The following is a 20,206-nucleotide window of genomic DNA, read 5'->3' on the forward strand; positions in this document are numbered from 1 at the left end:
TTATAATTATGGACATCATCTGGGCCGTCACCTGTTGGAGTATCCTGGCCAGCTAGGTATAGGCAGCAATGTGTCCATAAGCTAGGGTGGCAGTGGATGGCAGCTACAAGTGAGGGAGCTGAGGGGTGGGGACAGACAATGGGCACAGAGAGGCGAGGTGCAGGAGAGGCTCTGGAGAGCTGAAAGGACCCCTGTCTTGGCAGAGAGCAGTACTAATACTCCACAGCTTTGTGGATCCCAGCGAGAACAGGGGAGGAGACAGGACTAAGCCAGCCTAGGTGCCACATACTGTCTAGACCCAGGACACCTTCCACACCAAAAGGCAGGACCTTCCCCTTGGCCTTCACTCTCAGGCAGGGTCAAAGGCCAAGAGAGCGGTACCAGCAGCCCACTGCCAACAAAGTCTCTGGGTTGAGCCAACCCACTGCCAAGGGCCCCTGTCTACTCCCTACTACAACAGGGAGGGAGTAGGGAGGGGGCCATGACCCCACAGGGAGGGGCTCCAGGGCCCACAGGGAGGAAGGGCAGCTCAAGTGAGAACCTACAGAGGTTGAGAGGAGATGGCTCCACATCAGAGGCCCAGAAAATGCCGGCGGCCGAGAGATCCTGCTTCCCCCAGGGACTGGCCATACCCGAGGCCTTCAGCTTGGCCTTCTTGGCCGGCGGTGGGGGAGGGAGCAAGGAGAGGGCTGTGGAGGTGGAAGGAGGCCGCCCCAGCTGGGCCAGGGCTCCCCGCCCGGGTGGGAGGCGGATCTGGATGCCGTCCCTCCTGATGAGCCCGTGGAGCACGTCTATGGGGGATCCCTTGGCATCCGGGTCGCTGATGCCCAGGTGGCGCAGGTGGGCACGGGCGTGGCTGGACAGGCCCTTGCGGGTCTCAAACCAGGCACCACACAGCTGGCAGTCCAGCTCTCTGCCCCCGTCACTATCTAAAGCTGCGGAGACAAAACACAGGGGGAGGGGGTTCACGGCCGCTACCTTGGTCGGCCCTAGGGGATGAAGGCAGGAGGGTCTGCTGTGATTTTCAGCTGCCCAGGTGGTTAGGGATCCAAGTTTCATGCTTCTGACAGGTTTTGTGTTTTTTCTTGGTAGGTTTCAGGTGGCAGGGCAGCTAATTCCTTGCCTAGCCCACTGGCATCGAGTAAAGATGGGAAGCTTAAGGATGTACTTGTGTCAAGTCCTAGCGCTCACAGGCCCTCTTCCTGGGACTTCTGCTACAGGAACTACAGGGGAGGACAGAAGGTGAAGAGCAGGGGACCACACGACTACCAAGGACCCTAACCCTGAACCCACAGCAGACTCAACTGGTGCCAGGAAACACAGGTATCTTCAGACTCTAATTCCTGCCCACAAGTAGGAAAGCATAACGGATATCTCTAGAAACCTGACTGCTGAACCTGGAGGGTCTCTTTCTACTTTTGGGCACAAACAGGGAGATGCCTCAGCATAAATGGCTAAGAGACATGAAAAAAGGAGCCAATGTAAGGAATCTGGTAGACTGCCTACTCATGTACCTGTATGGGCCACGATATCCCAGACTCCCACTGGGAAAGCCAGGTCCACAGGCACCCTTTTACTTTTACCACCCCCACCATCAGTCCAGAGAAGGACAAGAGTTCTTCTCAAGTGGCAAGTAGGCCCCTGCAGGCTCAGATCTGTAGCCGACTTCCAGGGGAAGATCACCAGAATAGGGGAAAATGACCATCACAGGACAGCCCAATAGGAGACAATGAGCGCCTCAACTAGCACTGACCTGGATGACCCAGGATCTGGAAACTGCCGGTCTCAGTTCCTATCCTGGGTCCTCCTCATCTGAGGACCACATAACATCCCAGCACCCCCCTCAGCTCCCAGTACCCAAACTCACTGAGATTCAGCGGCCCCTCATCCTCAGACTGGGGCCATTGAGCCTTTGGGGAAGTTGGCCGGGGACTCAGGGACAGCTGGGGGCTCTTGTCCTCAGGATTCTTGGGTGTAGGGGATCCTGCCAGAGTCAGTGGGGCCTTCTTGAGGAGTGGAGAGCTGGATGGGTGGGTCAGGCCCTTGGCTGAGAAGCCAGGAGGTGATTTGATGGCTTTGTTGACAGCAGGGGCATCCATAGGTTTGGCCAGGGTGAGTAGGCCAGGCCTGGCAGCCCCAGCAACGAACTCCTTTGGTGAGTTGGACTTCTTGGTCAGGTTAGGGGGCAGCCCAAGGGGAGCGTCAGGCAGGCCCTTCTGTTTCACCAGCTCGTAGAGGAGGTCGATGGGAGCACCACTGCTTTCTGACTCTGCGACCCCAAGCTGCCGCAGATGTGAACGTGCGTGGCTGGACAGGCCCTTTCGTGTCTCAAAGCAGGCACCGCAGACCTCACAGGTGGTCAGGCTCTGGGCTGGAGGATGAGACGGAGGCTAGGATGGAAGGCTATGAGGCCTTTCGGGTACAGCTAACCCATTCTCCTCCCGTTACCCAGGTGCGAAGTAAGTGTTTGGTTGTTGCCAAATCCCTCTGATCCTGACAACCATTCTAATTTGGTGGAGGTTAGTGTTTCTGGTTTGAAGTAAGGAAACTGAGGCTCAGAGAAGAGAATATTTGTGCCCAAGGGCACACAATAGGAGGCTACACTCTCTGTGGTCCAGCCAGTGGGGATGCCTTTCTGACCCACAACATACCAGGGTGCCCTGACAATGTTTACACACATTCGTGTCGTGTGCATACAGATAGATCACACAGAGCTAATGCCCTGACAATGTTTACACACATTCGTGTCGTGTGCATACAGATAGATCACACAGAGCTAATGCCCTGACAATGTTTACACACATTCGTGTCGTGTGCATACAGATAGATCACACAGAGCTAATGCCTAACCTACTCTCTCTGCAACTAACTTCAAGTGCTACGTCACAAGAGGTCTTAGTAACAGTCCTGGTCCAGTCCCCATCTACTTCTTGGCCTTCCCGCCTGACTTCAATGATGCAAAGGTGGGTTGGTTTTGCCCTTCTTATTATACTTAGGAAGTAGCATTATGCTCAAGAATTTTGTGGTCTACGGAAAACAAATATGAAACACACGAAAGCTCAAAACAAGTAAGGTTGGTGCATCCCTAAGTTTGCGGCCTCTTGTCCACCGTATCACTGGATATTCCTTCCTCATCCAGTAAGGCAGTAGCTGAGGGACACGCGTACGGCCAAAGCTACAGAAACTCAGTGTAGAAGACAGTGAGTAGTATCTCCTTGCTGCCTCAAAGAACGATAAGGAAAACGAGTGCCAACCCATGCTAATCCAAAAGGCGCTTCTGTGACGGTGACTATCCTGGCCACTCACCCTTGAGGTCTGGCAGCTCCTGTTTGCTGCCCTGAGGAACCTCTGCGGCCACTTTGCTGCTCAGCCGACTGGCCACCTGCTCCAGGGTCCCAGAGACAGGCAGGCTCTTCTTTGGGAGTAAGGAAGACCCCAAGTCCATGGCCACCATTGTATTTTCCTCAGAACACAGGCCTGTGGGGTGGAGGAGACAGGCTCAGCCCAATCATGAGTCAGGCTGTCCACCCCAAGAAGGAGACTCAAAGAATGGTACTTCTTCCTCATCCTTGGCATCTGCTCTCACTTCTGGAAGCCACTCATGGAAGTTCCATGAGAGCTGAGACTGCACCCATAAACCTTTGTGGCAGCCCAATGCAGGGACACCAAGACTGTCCAATGACAGGAAAGACAAACAGTAGTTTCAGTCCAGTAGAAGATTCACTGGTCTGAGAACACGTTGCAAATTTGAGCCGAGATTCCTCATCAGAGGGCATTTTAAGACAAAAATGCCTCTCTGTGTAGAATTTATAAGGGGGTAAAGGTGGGAAAAGTTAAAAAAAAAAAAGTCAGAGACTAGAGTCTATAAGCCTGAGAAACAAGGTAGAAAAAGCAAGAAGTTGAGGACAGGGAGGGGAAATCTCTACCAGACAAGGGAGCTGGAGCTTCAAAGACACTAACAAGCCCAGCAGTAAACTACTCATCACCAGCTGAACCGGCCAAGGTAAGAACCTGGACTCTGGACCAACTCGGGGACAGGAAGAGTGGGAATGTTAGAAGTTTGCACGAAGTTTCTTAAGCTTCTATTCATCGAGGATGCCTCCTCCGGTAAGAGATATGTAGAGAGAAGGACTCAAGGGTGGTTTTCTTAGTCTGAGTTTTCATTAAAAGGGGCAGGGATGGGGGATAGTAGGAGGCGATGAGGTAGAATTCTGAACAAGAGTTGAGGATGAAAGAACCGTGTGTCAGATGGACTTCGGAGACGACCAGGACAAAGCAATAGGGCAAGGGGGTTAAGGTAGGTCGCTTTGCTCAATCTGAGTCCCACAGAAGCAAGAAGACCGGACAGAAGGCTACCGAGATCATGACACAGAGTACTTTGTCAAAGTCTCCAGGTGGAAGTGGGCGCGTCTGTCAGATGGGGCAGGGCCAAAAGTGGCTTTCCAACACCGAGGGGATCGGAACCGTGACAACTGGGAGCTTCTGAGACTCCAAAAGAGGCAGGGGACTTCTGTCAGAGCCGGCGAGAGTCCCGAGGAGCGACTGCAGAGTGCTTCCGAAGCCTGGGACCCTCCAGGAGGCTGAGAGAGGCCCAGGGCCCGAGCGCCTGAGGTGGGGGGGTGCCACAGAGATCGGACGGCGGGTGTTGAGGGTGGCGACGGCACACTCCGGAGGGACGCCGACTTTCCCCTCCCCGGACCCTCCCCTCCGCCAACTCTTACCCGGAGCGGGCGCGGGCGCGGGCCCGGGCCCCGGCTCCGGCTCGGCCTTGGGCCCGTCCCGCGACGCCGGTGGCGGCGGCGGTGGGGGTGGAGGCGGCGGCGGCGCCGGGAGAACCACCGGTCCTGGACTCGGGGGGCCTGGCGAGGGCGCCCCCGTGGGCGCGCGCTCCCGGGCACCCCCCGCGCGCGGCCCCGCCGCCGCCTTGCTCTCCGCTTTTGTCACTCGGCACTGGGCGGTGGAGGCGGCCATCTTGGCTCCGGCGCACGCGGGGCGGCCGCCTCAGGCGAGAGCAGCGGAGCGCCGCGCGCCGCGACCTCCGAGCGTGCTCTGCTCCGCCCCTCCGGGCGCACCCAGGGCGACCTGATGAGCGCCGAGCGCCTCGAGCGAAATGCTCTGGGCGCTGAGAATTCCACTTCCGAGCTCCTAGGAGCTGCCTGGAGCTCAGGGCCAAGCTGCCATCCGCCTCTAGCAGCCGCCACACTCCAGGATATACTTATCTCTACATCTAGAAAAGGAACCCTCCAGCCACACACATTCACCTCAATATAAGCATTCAGAATCAGAATCCTGACAGTAGTGCTAGGACTTGCCTTGAGACCCTGTTCTTTTTTTTTTTTTTTTTTAATAGAAAGTCTCTCTTGCCAGGTAGACAAACCTGGACCTGATCATAAGTATCCTTACAAAAGGCAAAGCTTCTAGAACAATCCCGAAAAACACTAGATTCTCCACCACAGTGATCCTATCCCAGCCCCACATAAGCCTAGTATCTATCCAGCTGTTCTCAGATAGTGTTGTCCCGCAATCCAAGAAACTTGGTCCCTCCTCTATGATTCTAGCACCGTTCACTGCTCCCGCCCCAACTTTAAACTACAACATTCCTTGACAGATAGGTGGGGCCAGAATGTAACCGGGCCCCGCCCCCAATTTGGTGCCTTCCTCTTCTGGCTCACTTGGAAAAAAGGGAAGAACCTTTAAAAAAAGAACTGCCACTCAGGACCACTGCCTCAACCTGGCCCAAATTTGGGATACCATTACTTTGATTTTAGGATCAGTTCAGGTACCCCATAAATGCCCCCCATCTCCGTATGTTCCCTGAAGAGGCCATGTTTGGGCCAGTTCCTTTTGGAGAGTGACACAACTTTTTTTTTTTTTTTTTTTTTCTAGAAATAGATTGGTCATGAGTGAATCTGGCTGTTAGGTACTTGTCTCATCCTTGGAAGTGTCTGGCTCTGGTGACAGATAAGAAATGTGAGCATGATATACAGGCCTGCACTGGGACAACACAAAACAAGGGGGTGAGAACTGGAGCTTTCACGGACTACTTTCTACAGACCTAGACACCCTAAGGCTGGCTCTGCCTTCAGCCATGCCAGAGACATTACGAGCCAAATTAAGTAGGAAAGCTGAAGCCCTTGTGAGCAATCATTTACCAAAGGCAACAAGCCTCATATTCCACTCGTTTGTGTCTCTCTGATGTGGCTGCAGCCAGTCACCAACCTGTCTCGGCCCCAGTTTCTTCTTTAAGAAAGAGATGGACTGGGGTTGGAGAGATGGCTCAGTGGTTAAGGTCCTGAGTTCAAATCCTAGCAACCACATGGTGGCTCACAACCATTTGTAATAGGATCTGATGCCCTCTTCTGGTGTGTCTGAAGACAGCGACAGTGCATAAATAAAAAAGAAAGGAAGAAAGAAGAAGATGGACTGTTGACATCCTTACACTGTCCTCTGAAAACTCTCAAGTGCCTTCAGCTGGCTTACAGATGGGACGAGTCCAGTCAAGTCTAAAATACACATCTACACTCAAGCCTCGGAACTGTAGGGAGAGCAACCATAGAAGAAAGCCCAGCCCCAGGAACCTTGCATCAATCCTCCCATTTAAGATGTATTTCATTCTTCAAAGCCAAGCAGTTTGAATTTCATTCAACTATGTCCCATGGCAGAGTTCTATGTCCCCTTACTACTTTTGTTTGTTTGTTTGTTTCTTTTTTTTTCTTTTTTTTCGGAGCTGGGGATCGAACCCAGGCCTTGTGCTTGCTAGACAAGCGCTCTACCGCTGAGCTAAATCCCCAACCCCACTACTTTTGTTTCTTTTGACAGGATCTCTTCCCATAGCCCTGGCTGTCTTAGAACTCACTATGTAGACCGCCTGTCTTTGTCTCCTGAGTGCTGGAATTAAAGGTGTGCACTGCTATGCCCAGCTGAGTTCTCTGTCATTTAAAAGTTCCCCAAAAGTCAGCTTTTTTAAGAGATCAGGTCCTTCACTTTTCCTCTAATTCTGATGTGCCTATCCCTGCAATCTAATACCAACTATTGATTCTAGATTTCCAGACACTATCAATACGATGTTCAGAAGTCCACCTCTGCCTATGTGTGGCTGGGACAAAGCAAATAATCCACAGTTTCTCTGTCTGTAAGATGATACCCAATCCCAAGGCGAGGAACACAGCTTAGTGGTGAAAACACTTGTGTAACATGCCTGAGGCCCAGGGTTCCATGCCCAGCACATCAAAGCAAAATAAAATAAACCTTTGCCCTACAAGATTGGTTTTTGTTTTGTTTTGTTTTGTTTTGGCATATCTGAGATGACAGAGGTTAAAACCTTAGTACATGCAATTGCTTGAGTTATGGGAGGTGTTTGCCAAGGTTGCTGGGTAAAACTGGTTGAACCTAGAATCTATATTCTCCTCTTTTTGTAGTGAGTACTGGGAACGTCTTGCTTATGACAAGCATGTACTCCATCACTTAGCCATATCCCTAGAGTCTGGATTCTAGAGCTGTACCATCCACAACAGTAAGATAACAAGAAGCTCATATCAGCCGTATTTTAAGTGCTCAGTGGCCATGTGTACCCAGTGGTGACCCTTGAGGCCAGTACAGATTGTTAAAGACTATTACTGACATCTCACAAAGTTCTATTGGACATAGTATTCAACACAGGAAATATTTTCAGAACAAAGAATTTGCTGTCCAACTACCTGGACTGCAAAGCTTATCTTGCTCTGGCTATATGATTTGGGGCAGGTAAATTAAGTTCTCTGTGCCTCAGATTCCTCCTCTGTAAAATCGGTATGATGAAAACACACACCTTAATAGTCTTGGGCAAACAACCAGAGCCAGCTTAGCTCAGGCCTGGAATTTGCTATGCAGCCCAGGCTAGCACTGATTGTCTTGCCCAAGCCTTGAGTGCTGGGATTACAGGCAGATAAAATGCTCCCAGGAAAGCAGAGTCTTTCCAACCTACCCACCATCCCTCTGGAAAGTGTAGGAGCCTGACCTGTTCCCTTCCCTTACCATCTCCGTAGACTGGCCCAGGGTCCTCAGCCCAGGTAGGTGGGAAGGGCATGGTGAGAGGTAAGCGTGGCCGTCGTGAAGTCAGGAAGCTTCCAGGAGGCCCACCAGGCTCACGGCCCAGGGGACTTGGGGGTAACTCAGCTGCTGAGGTGGCCAACAGCTCCTGCAGGATGTTGATGGGTGAGATGGTAAGCTCCCAGTTGGTGATGCCAAAGTCACGAAGGTGGGCCCGGGCATGACTGGAGAGGCCAGCCCGGGTATCAAAACCAGCCCCACAGAAGTCACATCTCATCAGGCTAAAGGTGCCCGGGTCGAAGTTAGCCACTGCAGAAAGAAGACACACACTTCCTGGGTTGGGGTAGTGGTCAGGGGAGCCACTCTCCACCCTAACTCTACCCCCTTCCCAGGACATCTCCTGCTCTAGCAATCACCCCCGGATTGCCTGACTTCCTTTCTGTTGTTGATGCTTCTGTCTGATCAGAGACTCTCAGCTTGTCCCCCCTCTCCAAACCAGACACTCCAGAAAGCTTGACTTCCCCGACTCCCACATGCACAACAGGCAGCATTAGGAACATCATCTAGAACCGGCTTCTCTGACTGGCAATATGAGAGTATTAGATAGACGCCCTCTCCTTGCCTATTTTTTCCTGGCATTTTTCCCATATTATAAATTAAGTGTAGTTTATATGAAGAAATGGACAAAGAGAGAATGGGATACTCATATCTGGGAGCCTTCTCTGAACACTCAAAAGTTACAGTTTCCTCTCTCAGATTCGGAGCCCTGGTCACTTGGTGCTAGAACTGCCTAGTTTTCTGGCTGTCTACCACTTATCTGCACACTGTAGCATATCTCTCTCTCCTCTCTCTTCCTCCCCACACCTCCATGCACTCTTATTCATTCAAACATCATGTTAACTCCTTCCCCAAGTGGGCTGTGAACTACCCAGTATCAGAACTACCCAGTGTGCTCTAACTAGAGGTAGACCTCGGGGATCAGAAACTCTGCCTGGAAATCTTCACACTGCATAGATGGCCCCAGGCTCTGATGCCCACCAGGAGTCCTGTTACTTTGCTTGTCGTCTAGCTCACTGCTGGCCTTTTCAGGGTCCAGAACAGAGATGACCCAGTTCAACACACATTTATTGCATGAGAGAATCAAATGGAATTATCTGTCTGTGGCTGATTGCTGTGCTCAAACTCCTCTCTCCAGCTGCCATTGTGACCAGGGCACTGAGACACCTGCACATCCACCAACATTTAGTGGTGACCTTGCCCATGGCTCCCAGGTGTTTCAAGATAGGAGGCCCCAAACTTTACCCTGCAGTGGGATTCAGAGTAAGGGTGGGTAAGTCCAGCTCTGTGACTCCCAGGCATTGAGAGAGGGAGATGGATTCCCGAAGCAAGGCCGATGCCCTACCTTTTTTCTTTTTCTTCTGGAAGGAAAACCTGCGTTCAATGGCCTTCACCTCCTCTGCAGAGATGAAATGCCGAACATTGTAGCTGACACCCACTCGGTTCAGGTGGCCCCGGACATGGTTGGCCAGCCCAATGCCATTGTGGAAACGATCAGGACAGTAGGGGCATTTCCGCTCCTCATGCTTTAGTGCCATGGCTGGCTCCCCTTCTAGGAATGTGTCCAGACCCAGTGAGCTCCCCAGAGGTGTATCTAGGAGCAGGAAGTCAAGGGGGTGGGTGCTTCTCAGCTCTAGCTCCTCAGGTGGCAGCCTTGGGGATGCCCGGGCGGCTGCAGCTATGACTTGTGGCCTAAGCTTTGCCATCAGAACAATAGGTACCATCCTTCGGAGCTGCCACTGCTGAGTCTCCGAGGCACTAACTGCCTGCAGGGCATCTCGGAAAGTCTGCTTCAACTCAAGGGCTGGCTGAGGGATGAGGCTAGGGATCGCTGGGGGTGGAAAGGCTCCATTTTCAGGAGTACAATCCATTTCAGGAGTCAGCACTCCATCCTCATCCTCTTCCTCTCCGCTCCAGGGAGGACTCTTGTCTTCCATTCTCTGCAGGTGGACAGTGCTTTTGTCTCTGCTGAGCTGTATGGAATAGGAAGCAGATGGCACAGGGGAAGAAGGGAAGGCCAGCTTTCCGAGAGACCGCTCGCCTGAATTTAACAATGGGAAATCTCTCATGCCCGGCTGCTGATACTCTGGACCAAAGGCTAGGCCAGGGTCATAGCCGGAAGGGTTATCCTGCCACACAGAGGCCAAGAGAGGCTCAGATTTGCTAAAACAGTCCATGGTGGCAGTGTCAGGTAAGTGAGTATATGCATCCTGGCTAGTGCCTGGCTGGCCAGTGAGGTCCTCAAAGGCCTCTCCATCCTCCTCCCAGTGGGCCTGGGCATGTACTAGCCTCATGTGCTCCCTGAGCAGACTCTTGCTAGGTGCTGTGAAGCCACAGTGAACGCAGGTATTGAGGCCTGAGGAGTCTCCATAGGAGGGATAGACGAGGGTGCTAACATCTAAGACGGGGCTGCCACCCCTGAAAGGTTCCTTGGCCTGCCGGCTGGGCAGTGACTCACGCACATGCAGCTTGGCATGTTGCATGAAGGCTCTAGAGGAATTGGTGCCAAAGACACACTTGGGGCACTGCAGCCGTGCCTCACGGCCCTCGTCATCTGGAAATTGCTTTAGCTTTTGGATCTCTTCGATAATTTTCTCCCGGGAAGCCTGGTGCAGTTGCCAGTGCTGTTCCAAGGCCGTGGGTTCTGTGAAGGCCCAGCCGCATTCGCTGCAGGCCAGTGGAGCCAGGTCGGCTGGGGGCTCCTGGCCGGGTGCTCGGCGGTGCTGGCTCATGTGTTCTAGGAGGTGCTCCTTGTGCTTGAAGTAAATGCTGCACTCGATGCAAGGAAACACAGCTGGCTCTTCTTCCTCCTCTTCATGGCTGTCCACCCCACCAGCTGCTTCCTGCAACAGTTCACACAGGTATGGTTCTGTCTGGACTGGGGACAGCAGGGGATGCAGTCGCTCCACAGATGCTTCAGAGTTCACTGTCCAGGTTTGGGTGGCCACTTCTGAGGCCGATGTGTGAAGACCCCACTCAGAAGGCTGGGCCACCTCCCCAAAGTCCTCTAGGTCCTCTCTGGTACCCATAACCTCGGTGTCCAAGGTCTTGGGAGTGTCATCCACTGGCACAATTACCCTCCTGAAGGAAGTAACATTTGGTGGCTGGGCAGGGAGGTCCAGGTGCAACCCTGTATCCTTCAGGAGCCCCTGTTCATCTGTATCTTGGAGCCAATCAAACTTGTGGTGGCTTGGAAAGTATTTCTCTAAGAACTTCAGTTCACCCTGGTGGTGCAAGAACTTTCTAGAGCCCTTGAGCTTGGCATAGGGTTTCATAGTTCTCACAATAACTGAGTCCTTGAACCTCTGCTCAGACGGGGTGCCCTCCCTGGCCTCCTGGACCATGGGATGCTCCCAAGACCCCTGAACATCAAAGGATGCAGGAAAGGGACCCAGAAGATGGGGTGGTGGGGAGCCCGGCTGAAAGTCCAGGCTGTCTCCATCCCAGTAGCTGCAAGGAAGTGCCAATGGGGATAAGTTAGCTGTGACCCTTGGTTTCCCTCCCTAGGGTAGTAGTGACAGGGAGTCCTCCCAGGCTGGATGGAACTGTTAGTTTCTTGAGATCCAGCATAAGGGTGACTGTGGAAAGGTTGTGAGTAACAGGGTAAAGGTGAGGAAGTCCAAATGGGCCTTTCCAGGGGTATGGCGACACGGCCAGGTTCAACGCTTACAGTACACCTGTCCATACAGCCCAGCCCTGTTGCATCATTGGGGAAATGTGCAGAGACCACAGGTTGGGGATAGAGCCTCAAAAGAGTATCCCCAAATCTGGTGGTACAGTGAACTCTCACCTTTCCCCAGGGAGGATCCAAGGCTCTGACCTGGGCTGAAGGCTGCTTCTGTCTTGGTCCTCCCCAAACTGGCGACTTAGTCACATCTCTCCCCCAAATTTGGTGAAGGTCAACTTTGTGGCAGGACAGCTCAAAGGATGAACCACCTCCCCTCTTGGAGGATAGAGTCAGGAGTGACTAATGATTCCAGTGACCCTGACCTTCCTGGGAGGGAGATAGGTAGGGCTGGGAGGTCAGAGTAGATGAGGAAAATTCTCTGGGCCTCAGTTTTCCAATCCTAAAAATGGAGATGATTTTCAAAAGTCAGGAATCTTGTCTTCCTTATACAATGTCTAAGGAACTTTTTTGACAGTTATCACCTATGGAAACTACTACGCAAAGCAGGTGCTTATTTAAAAGCTTGCCAACCTTCCAAGTAGGGACTATGACCCCAAAACAAAACATAGGATAGTGATCAGTATCAGTGCTTAGGAATCAGGGAACACTTTACCTCACCTGATACCTAGTAAGCCTTGGGAGTGATGGGACTTTTTCCAGGGGGACACAAGGTTTCCCTGGTTGGCCTGGAACTCATTATGTAGACTAGAAGGGACGCCAACTCAGAGATCTGCCTGCCTTTGACTCCAAAGTGTTGGGATTAAAAGTGTGGCCACTACATCAGGCTTTGTAGTTTCTTTTTTGTTTTTCTGTTTTTTTTTTAAAACAGGGTCTCCTAGTTGTCCTGTAAATTACTTTGTAGACAATACTGGCCTTGAACACACAGAGATTCACCTGCCTCTGCCTCCCAAGTGCAGAGATTAAGGCTGTAGCTACCACACCAGGTTCTGGGACTTCTTAGTTTAAGTATTTCTGATCAATTCTCTCTACATTCCCCCCAGTGATGGGAATTAAACCAAGGACCTGGTTCACGTTAGGCAAGTGCTCTACCATAGAACTATATACTGAGGCCCTCTCCCTTCTTAAAACTTTGAGACAGGATCTTGTTAAGTTTAGCTTTGCACTCACTCTGTAGTTCATACAGGTTTTGAACTCACAATCCTCCTCCCTAAGTCTCTGAAGTAGCTGCACATTCTAAATCTGTATTACCGGATGGACTTGCTTATTTACTGATTTTATGTACCCCAGGCTGGTGTTGGACTGGACTGCCCTGCTTTAAAAATCTCAGGTCCTGAGATAGTAGGTATGTGCTATCGTGCCCATCATATACATACGTGTGTGTGTGTGTGTGTGTGTGTGTGTGTGTGTGTGTGTGAATGTATGTATGTATATTTATTTCTATTGAGCACTTTAGTAATCCATTCTGGCCTTGAATTTACTATGTGGCAGAGAAAGTTCCTGGACTCCTAATTCTCTAGTATGTGCCTCACGAGTGCTGAGATTACAGATGGATGACTCTCTTCATTTGGAGAGCCTGCCTTCCCAGGGGAGTGGATGGATCACATCTACAGAACAGGTGGGGAAATGGGTAGTACAGACAGGCCAAATGGAGGAGGCCAAAGTGCTACATCTCTGAGCCCTTTGGTGCCAAGCAATATTAAAAGTACCTCTCAGGGTCTTGGCAGAGCGTCAGTGGGCTGAACTGAGGGCCAGAACATAATGGTTATTATTCATTTCTAGTTCCGTTGTTAATCTTGAGGCTATCATAATTATATATCAGACCCACTGAACTCTTTAATAAAGAGTAGCAAGGCTGAGGCTTGCTAACTTAGGGACAGATGGTAGAACACTTGCATTGAGTTTGTAAGACCTTCCTCTTCTGAGTTTTGTCCCCAGCACCGCAAACGAACAAAAGAATCAGAGGAGTGGCCATTAACATTGAAGCTGATTCCTGTTCTCTCCCAATGATCCTTGAGTTCCCAAGGCAAAGTTATGAAACATCTTGTGGCAAGGTAATTTCCATTTTGCAGATGAGAAAACTGAGGCTCAGAGAGTCATCAATCTAAGCATCACTTAACAGAGAAACTGCATTCCGAGGGTTCAACCTGCAGGATTGTTCCTTGTTCCTCTCTGGCCTGGCTCCTGGCAGGGGTAATGAGAGTTGACCTTCTGTGCTGCTATGACACCCCCGTCCCCTAGCCCTAGCACATACCCAGGGCTGGTCTATGGGGAATCGCCTCCTCCTGCCTGGCCTCTTAATTCCCTCCTGTCCCCTTCTCATTCCCCAGAGGGCTTTGATGGAGCCTAGACACTCCTGATTGCCCCCTTGCCCTACCTGAGGTCAGGGCCAGCGTGGCACTCACCAGCTGCTGATCCGATGGGTGGCGGAGGTGGCACGGGGGAGGGCTTCGCTGAGGCCAGGATGGGGCTGCCCATCTGCAACAAAGAGGGGAGACCCTGAGGGGCTGGGGTCCCCCTGGCCAGGGCCGGGTTTCCCCTAGCCAGGGCCCTCCATACCTCAGCTCCAAGAGCCTTGTGGGGGTACTTCAGAAAGGGCCTGTAGGCCCCAACCCTATCCCTCAGAGGCTTTTGACCTCTGCATTCCTGTATCCTAAAAGGAGGTTCTCTGAAGGAGTCCCCTTAGGTCTCCTGGCAGACCCTAGGGGCTTGCTGCCCTCTAGTCTTCCCCACATCCAGCAACCAGGGTAGTTTTTGGTTTTTTGTTTTAAAGTCATACCCTGGGAAAACTCATATGCTTCTCATTCTAACTGCAGGAAAAGGCTACAGTCTCACCCGCCACAAGTCTGAGTCTTTGTTGGTTCCTTCAACTTCCCTTCTCTTTCCTGGATCCTTACTGCTCTGCCCTTACTAAATTATCCCCAAACCCCACTTTTTTGAAGCTTTGAGTCCTAACTTTCTTTGACCTTAGCCATCCCTCCCCCAACTCTGTGTGTATGTGTGTGTGAGTGTGAGTGTATGTGTGTGTGTGAGTGTATGTGTGTGTGAGTGTGTGTGTGTGTGTGTGTGTGTGTGTGTGTGTGTGTAAGACAGGGTCTCTTTATGTTGCCCTGGCTGTCCTGGAACTTGCTATATAGACCAGGCTGGCTTCGAACTCATCCAGATCCTTCTGCCTCTGACCCCTAAGTGCAGGGAAGTGTGCACCACTGTGTAGCAGCTTCAGGACCTTTGCAGTCCGTACTCCTTTAGTTTCTCACTCAAACAAGATGCTCTGATCTCTTTTAACCTAATTTATTTATTTATGTACTACTTTTTGGATTTCTGTTGGTTGATTTGGTTTGGTTTTATTTATTTATTTATTTTTTTTTTTGTGGGCACAGGGTCTCATATAGCTCAGGCTGGCCTCAAATTCAATATGTAGCTGAGGATGCCCTTAAACTCCCAATCTGTCTACCTCTACCTCCCAAGTGCTGGGACTACAGCTGTGTGCCCCTATATCTAGTCCTCATTTTCCTTCTGAGACAGGGTCTTTCTTGAGACCACCTCTAAACTCACAATGCCCCTGCCTCTGCTTTCTGACTGCTGGGATGTCAGGCATCAATGACCATACCTGGCTTTGTTTAGCTTTTTTTGAAACAAATCTTGCTATGTAGCTCCAGTTAGTCTAGAACTCATTATGTGACCCAAGTTAGCCTTACATCCATCATCCTCCTGCCTCTGCCTTCTGAGTGCTATGATTATAGACCTGTGCCATCATGCCTGGCACCTGCTTCATTATTTCTTAGCTCTCCCAGGTATTGCCAGACTCCCTCTGGATAGCTGCATGTCTGGATGCGTTGTAAGCACATAAGCCCCCTGAGAACTGGGACATTTGCAGCTCATTCATGGCAGCATTCCATCATCTGGCATGCAAGGATTCAACAGACACATGCCAGATAATGAGTGGGGAGCCTGGCCACCCTGAACCACACATGATCCACACCTGCCTTCTGGACCCTAAATCCTAGAATGGAATCTCTTCTTGGGAATGCCCACCACACCGCAATAACACAGATAGAGCCAACTCTCCATTATCTGCCTGTGGAGCCAATGCCTGGAGCCACTGCAGGAATCCTGGCCTGTGCCTCTCTATCTGCCACGCTTGCCTGACATGGCAAGCACGCCAAGCAGGGAGTAAGCCAATTGCCTGGGCCAAGGTTAATACGCTGGGGGAACTTGTGCCCTGGCCAGGGCCTGACAGATGCAATTGCTGGATCAACCTCAATTTGAGGATAGTCCAGAAAGGGCGAGGACTGGCACGGATTCTTCCAATCCCCCACCATCCAATTTTCCCTGGGAATTGAAAGCCTACCACTGGGGACAGAAGAATGAAAATGGGAGGGCGTGGTCAGGAAGGTACTAGTCTGTCTGCTGAGTCTGACAGAAAGGGCTGTTACAATGGCATGGCCTCTAAAATGTTGGGCAGGGGTATAAAATTTTCCTATCCTAGAGCAGAGTGGTCTTAGTCCTGACACTTGGAGAGGATCCTTCTCTGGGCTGGGGTAGTCCTGCACACTGTAAGATATTCCACAATGTCCTTGGCTTCAACTTGCCCATGGGACAGTAATTCCTACCTATCCTGCAATCATGCCAATTGAAAATGTCTGCACACACACCCAAGGTGTCCCCTGTGGGACCTGATTTGTCCCCATTTGAGAACCATGGAGGCAGACCCACCAGGAGCGGGGATATTCTTGGGTTTAAAGACAGACGTTATGATAAGGTGCTGGAGAGGACAGTGACCATAACAGCCATAAGAAACAGAGTCTGTCCTAGACACAAGTCACAGACGACAGCTTATTAGGAGAAAGTGACCAATCAGTGGCTAACCAGTCCCAGCACAGCCTAGAGATGTGGGTCTGAGGGTCCCAGGTGTCCTGTTTCTGAAATTCTGAGTGTCCCAGATTTGATGGCTGTGCGCAATGGCTGTTGTCTAAGAATTCCGTGAGCCAGGGGGGCACACTGGCCTCTTTGAGCAGCTCCAGTGAGGCTCCTATTTTTAGTGGCAGCAAGTTTGGAAGAAGGAGACCAAGCAGGGCCTATATCTGAGACAGCTTGGAGGTGGGGGCTTTGCCCAGAAGCCTCCACACTGAAGGAGATCCAGAAGTCCCTGTGGTATCTCAAATGCAACTCTGAGTCAGTGGCAGTGGCAGAATCCCTCACTGGCTCCTGCCATGCAGGGTCCCCGACACAGCTTACAAATGAGAGGAAAGGGTGTTCGTGAGCCACTTAAACGCTGAGCCAGGCAGCCTGCAGCTTGGCAGAGTTGCCAAGAATCTATACTTTGTTGCCAGACAACTCCAAGTGCAGGGTCCAGCAGTGTGACCAGAAGTGGCCTTTCACAAGCCTCTGTTTTTTTTTTTGTTTTTTTGTTTTTTTTTTCCTCAGTACAATGCAGACAGCCATGAAACCAGCTTCAAGGGGCCACTGACGGGGGCCAATGAGATCACAGGAAACGTTCCATCCAGAGAAACAGCGATGGGGGGAAGGAGGAGATGGATGTTCTGTAGTGTCAAGGCTGGCTTGATGATGTCCTGGGGTGGAAGCTGGAGGCTAGAGTTGTAACCTCAGGCTTTCTTTCTCCATGCTCTGATTCATTCCCTCCATGAATCCAGAAATGACACATTCTTTGTTCCCAGATTCCATGTCCCGAGGACAATAGTAGGCATGCACCGGACTCTTCGCTGATCTGAGTGGAACATGTAAGCCCCACAGGACTTTGCTATAGCCCACCTCAGAGGTATATGGGACTGCAATGGGGCTTGAACAGGGTCCCAGCTGATAGCCATAATGGAAGATAGAGAAGGCAGTGGTATTTCCTAGTCCAGGCAGAGAGGTTTGGGGGTGCCAGTCCTGGGAATCCTTGAGGGGTTCTCAGGACTGCATAGGGATGAGGGAATGCCCAGACTTCAGAATGGAATAGCAGCCTCAGAGGCTGTTCCTATTTATAGACATCACGAGACACCCAGGGCAAGTGCCTAGTCTATGAAGGGGAGTCAGCGGGCTGAGAGTGCAGTGAGACAGACATCCAGGCTCTCTCTAACCTCTATGCTATGATTCTGTTTCAACGCAACCATCCCCACCTAGTCTCCCAGTTACTCTAGGAACCCATTAGGAGTGGGTTTAGTCCCCCTTAGTGGCCTCTTTCTCCTCCTGCCTAGCTGTGACACAGGTGCACACATGAATCTCTGGTTGTTTTCCAGTGGGGGGTGTGGTGTATCGAAGACACACACCTACCTACCTTCTCCATCTCTCCAGTCTCGGGTCATCTCTACCTGGAGAAAAACGCCTAGTCCCTTGGAATCTACAGGAGATTTCTTGAATTCCCACAAAGTTGAGAGCCCAGCCCTGCCCTGGCTAGCTGTGTGACCTGGGATAAAGTCCTGGTACTCACTGGTCCTGAAGAGGGGACTGCTAAGGGTGAGCCCTCAGCTCCAAGGACTCATTACCATGCCCCTCTTGTCTCATACTGGGAGGTGCCAGTCATCCTCTCCAAATCTTTACAGGTTTTCTGTCCTGATCCCTCGAGCCTGCCTCTAAGTCGTGTTGCTTCCTCCTCACTCTACTTCGTGGTCCGTGTCTACCTTCCCTGCCCCAGATGAAGGGTTCCAAGACAGCAGGGACAACATGTGCTGGGTCCCTTCTTTACCTCACTCTAGAAAGGTGGCTTCACAAACACCTGAGCACCACGAGAAGAGCTGCAGGGTGGTGGCAGATCAGCGTGCTCCAGAGGGGCTATAAATAAGGGATTCTGGGAATGTGGCTGAGTGGAAGCGGAATGCATGCCTAATTTTGGGAGGCCCTGGGTTCCAAACTCAGCAATGCAAGCGGCAGAACAAAACACAAAACAAGAAAGAAAACAGAAAAGAGGGGGGAAAGGACTCAACTTTTTCAACTCAAGAAAAAACTACTCAAAAGCTAAAAGAGAAGCACACGACTCTAATCCTAGCACTTGGGAGGGAGGCAAAAGCAGGTGACTTTCTGAGGTCTAAACCAGCCAGATCTACAGAGTGAGTTCCAGGACAGCCAGGGAAGACAATACAGAGAGAGCCTGTCTTTTTTTTTTTTTTTTTTTTTTTTTTTCCTTTTCTATTTTTCGGAGCTGGGGACGGAACCCAGGGACTTGCGCTTGCTAGGCAAGCGCTCTACCACTGAGCTAAATCCCCAACCCCGAGCCTGTCTTAAAATAAAAAAATAAAAAAATAAAAAAAATAAAAAAAAAACCAAAACAATCAAAAACAAAAACAACAGCAGCAGCAGCAGCAACAACAACAACAACAAAACAAAACAAAAACCAGGGACTGGAGAGGTGCGTCTGTGTTTTAAGAGCCTATCTGCTCTTCCAAAGGACCCGGGGTTCAATTCCCAGCATCCACACTGCACTTCACAACTATGTGTGTTCCAGTTGCGATAAAGCTGATGCCTTCCTCTGACATCTGCAGGTGCTCCATGCGGGAGGCGCACGGGTATACATGTACACGAAACATCCATGCATATAAAATGATGATGATGAAGAAAAAAAACGTAAAAAGAGAAGGCCGGGAAGCTCTGAAGTATCCATGACTCCGGCTCCTGGCGTCTACAGCCTCTGCAGGCACCAGCAGTTCCGTGCACACAGCCACATGCAGACAAATTAGAAATTAGAAAACCTTCGAAAATGAGAGGAGGTGAAGAATGTAGCTTAGGGGTCGAGTGCTTGCCTAACATGTAAAACGCACAAGACAAGACACGAGGAGAAAGAACACACGGACGAAAGGGAAGTTATTTAAAAAAGAAAGGGGGCTGGGAGAGAACTCAACGGAACAGCTTTGGCCGAGTATGTGCAAGGGCCTACGTGCAACCCCCCAGTTCTATAAAAAAGCAAAATAAAACAAAGAAGGGAGAGGGTTGCGAGCCACATTACTGCCTGATTCTGTGAGTCTGGGACCCTTACTTCACCCCTCAGGGTTTTGGAGTTCCCACCCTAAGACGAGACACGAAATAATGGAGGCTTTCCCCACAAAGGTTTTAAATATGATATGAATTGAGCACACAAAGAATTTGGCATGTAGGAACTGCTAAAGAGGTGCTTGGAAGTTAAGAGGGCCAAGTTTTTGGAGGCCGACCAAGGAAACGAAGGGAGACGTCTGATGCCTCAGTCTACAATTCTTCTGTCACGTCAGATTCCTTAAACTCAGTTCCTTAAATATCAGTTAGGTCCTTAAACACACCAGGCTCCTCCCCTGGGCAGTGCCTTTGTACTTGCTGTCCCACCACCCCGGGGGGGGGGGGGGCACCTCCCACCATTCATTCCGTGTGGTGCCTCAAATACCACTTTCTCCGGAGGCTTTCCCCCAAGTCGCCCCGGCCCAATCCTGGCCCTCTGTTTAATATCTGCATAGCCCCCATCATCACCTGCCCTTATGACATCTGTTCAGTTGTTCCTTGTGTCCAACTTCCCTTCTGGAACGCCAACCC

At 51.1% G+C, this 20,206-nt stretch overlaps 1 protein-coding gene across 27 annotated transcripts in view; it reads right to left on the bottom strand.

The window, feature by feature from the left end:
• Wiz (WIZ zinc finger) overlaps window positions 1–20,206 on the bottom strand; it is a 28,439-nt gene that overhangs the window by 5,758 nt on the left and 2,475 nt on the right. For 7 of the 27 annotated variants that reach the window (XM_008765163.4, XM_017594800.3, XM_039080029.2 and 4 more), the window contains 6 exons: window positions 14,116–14,188; window positions 9,431–11,535; window positions 8,014–8,337; window positions 3,307–3,477; window positions 1,868–2,371; window positions 546–935 (listed from right to left, as the gene is read on the bottom strand). In XM_008765163.4, the coding sequence (XP_008763385.1) occupies window positions 546–935; window positions 1,868–2,371; window positions 3,307–3,477; window positions 8,014–8,337; window positions 9,431–11,535; window positions 14,116–14,188 (3,567 nt within the window). Of the gene's footprint in view, window positions 1–545; window positions 936–1,867; window positions 2,372–3,306; window positions 3,478–4,721; window positions 7,841–8,013; window positions 8,338–9,430; window positions 11,536–11,875; window positions 12,153–14,087; window positions 14,195–20,206 lie in introns of those variants that run through there. The other 20 variants (XM_063263401.1, XM_039080032.2, XM_039080042.2 and 17 more) reach the window with 18 other exon arrangements.

Source organism: Rattus norvegicus, chromosome 7 (genome assembly GCF_036323735.1).
Source record: "Rattus norvegicus strain BN/NHsdMcwi chromosome 7, GRCr8, whole genome shotgun sequence".
In the NCBI taxonomy this organism is placed as follows: Eukaryota; Metazoa; Chordata; class Mammalia; order Rodentia; family Muridae; genus Rattus; species Rattus norvegicus.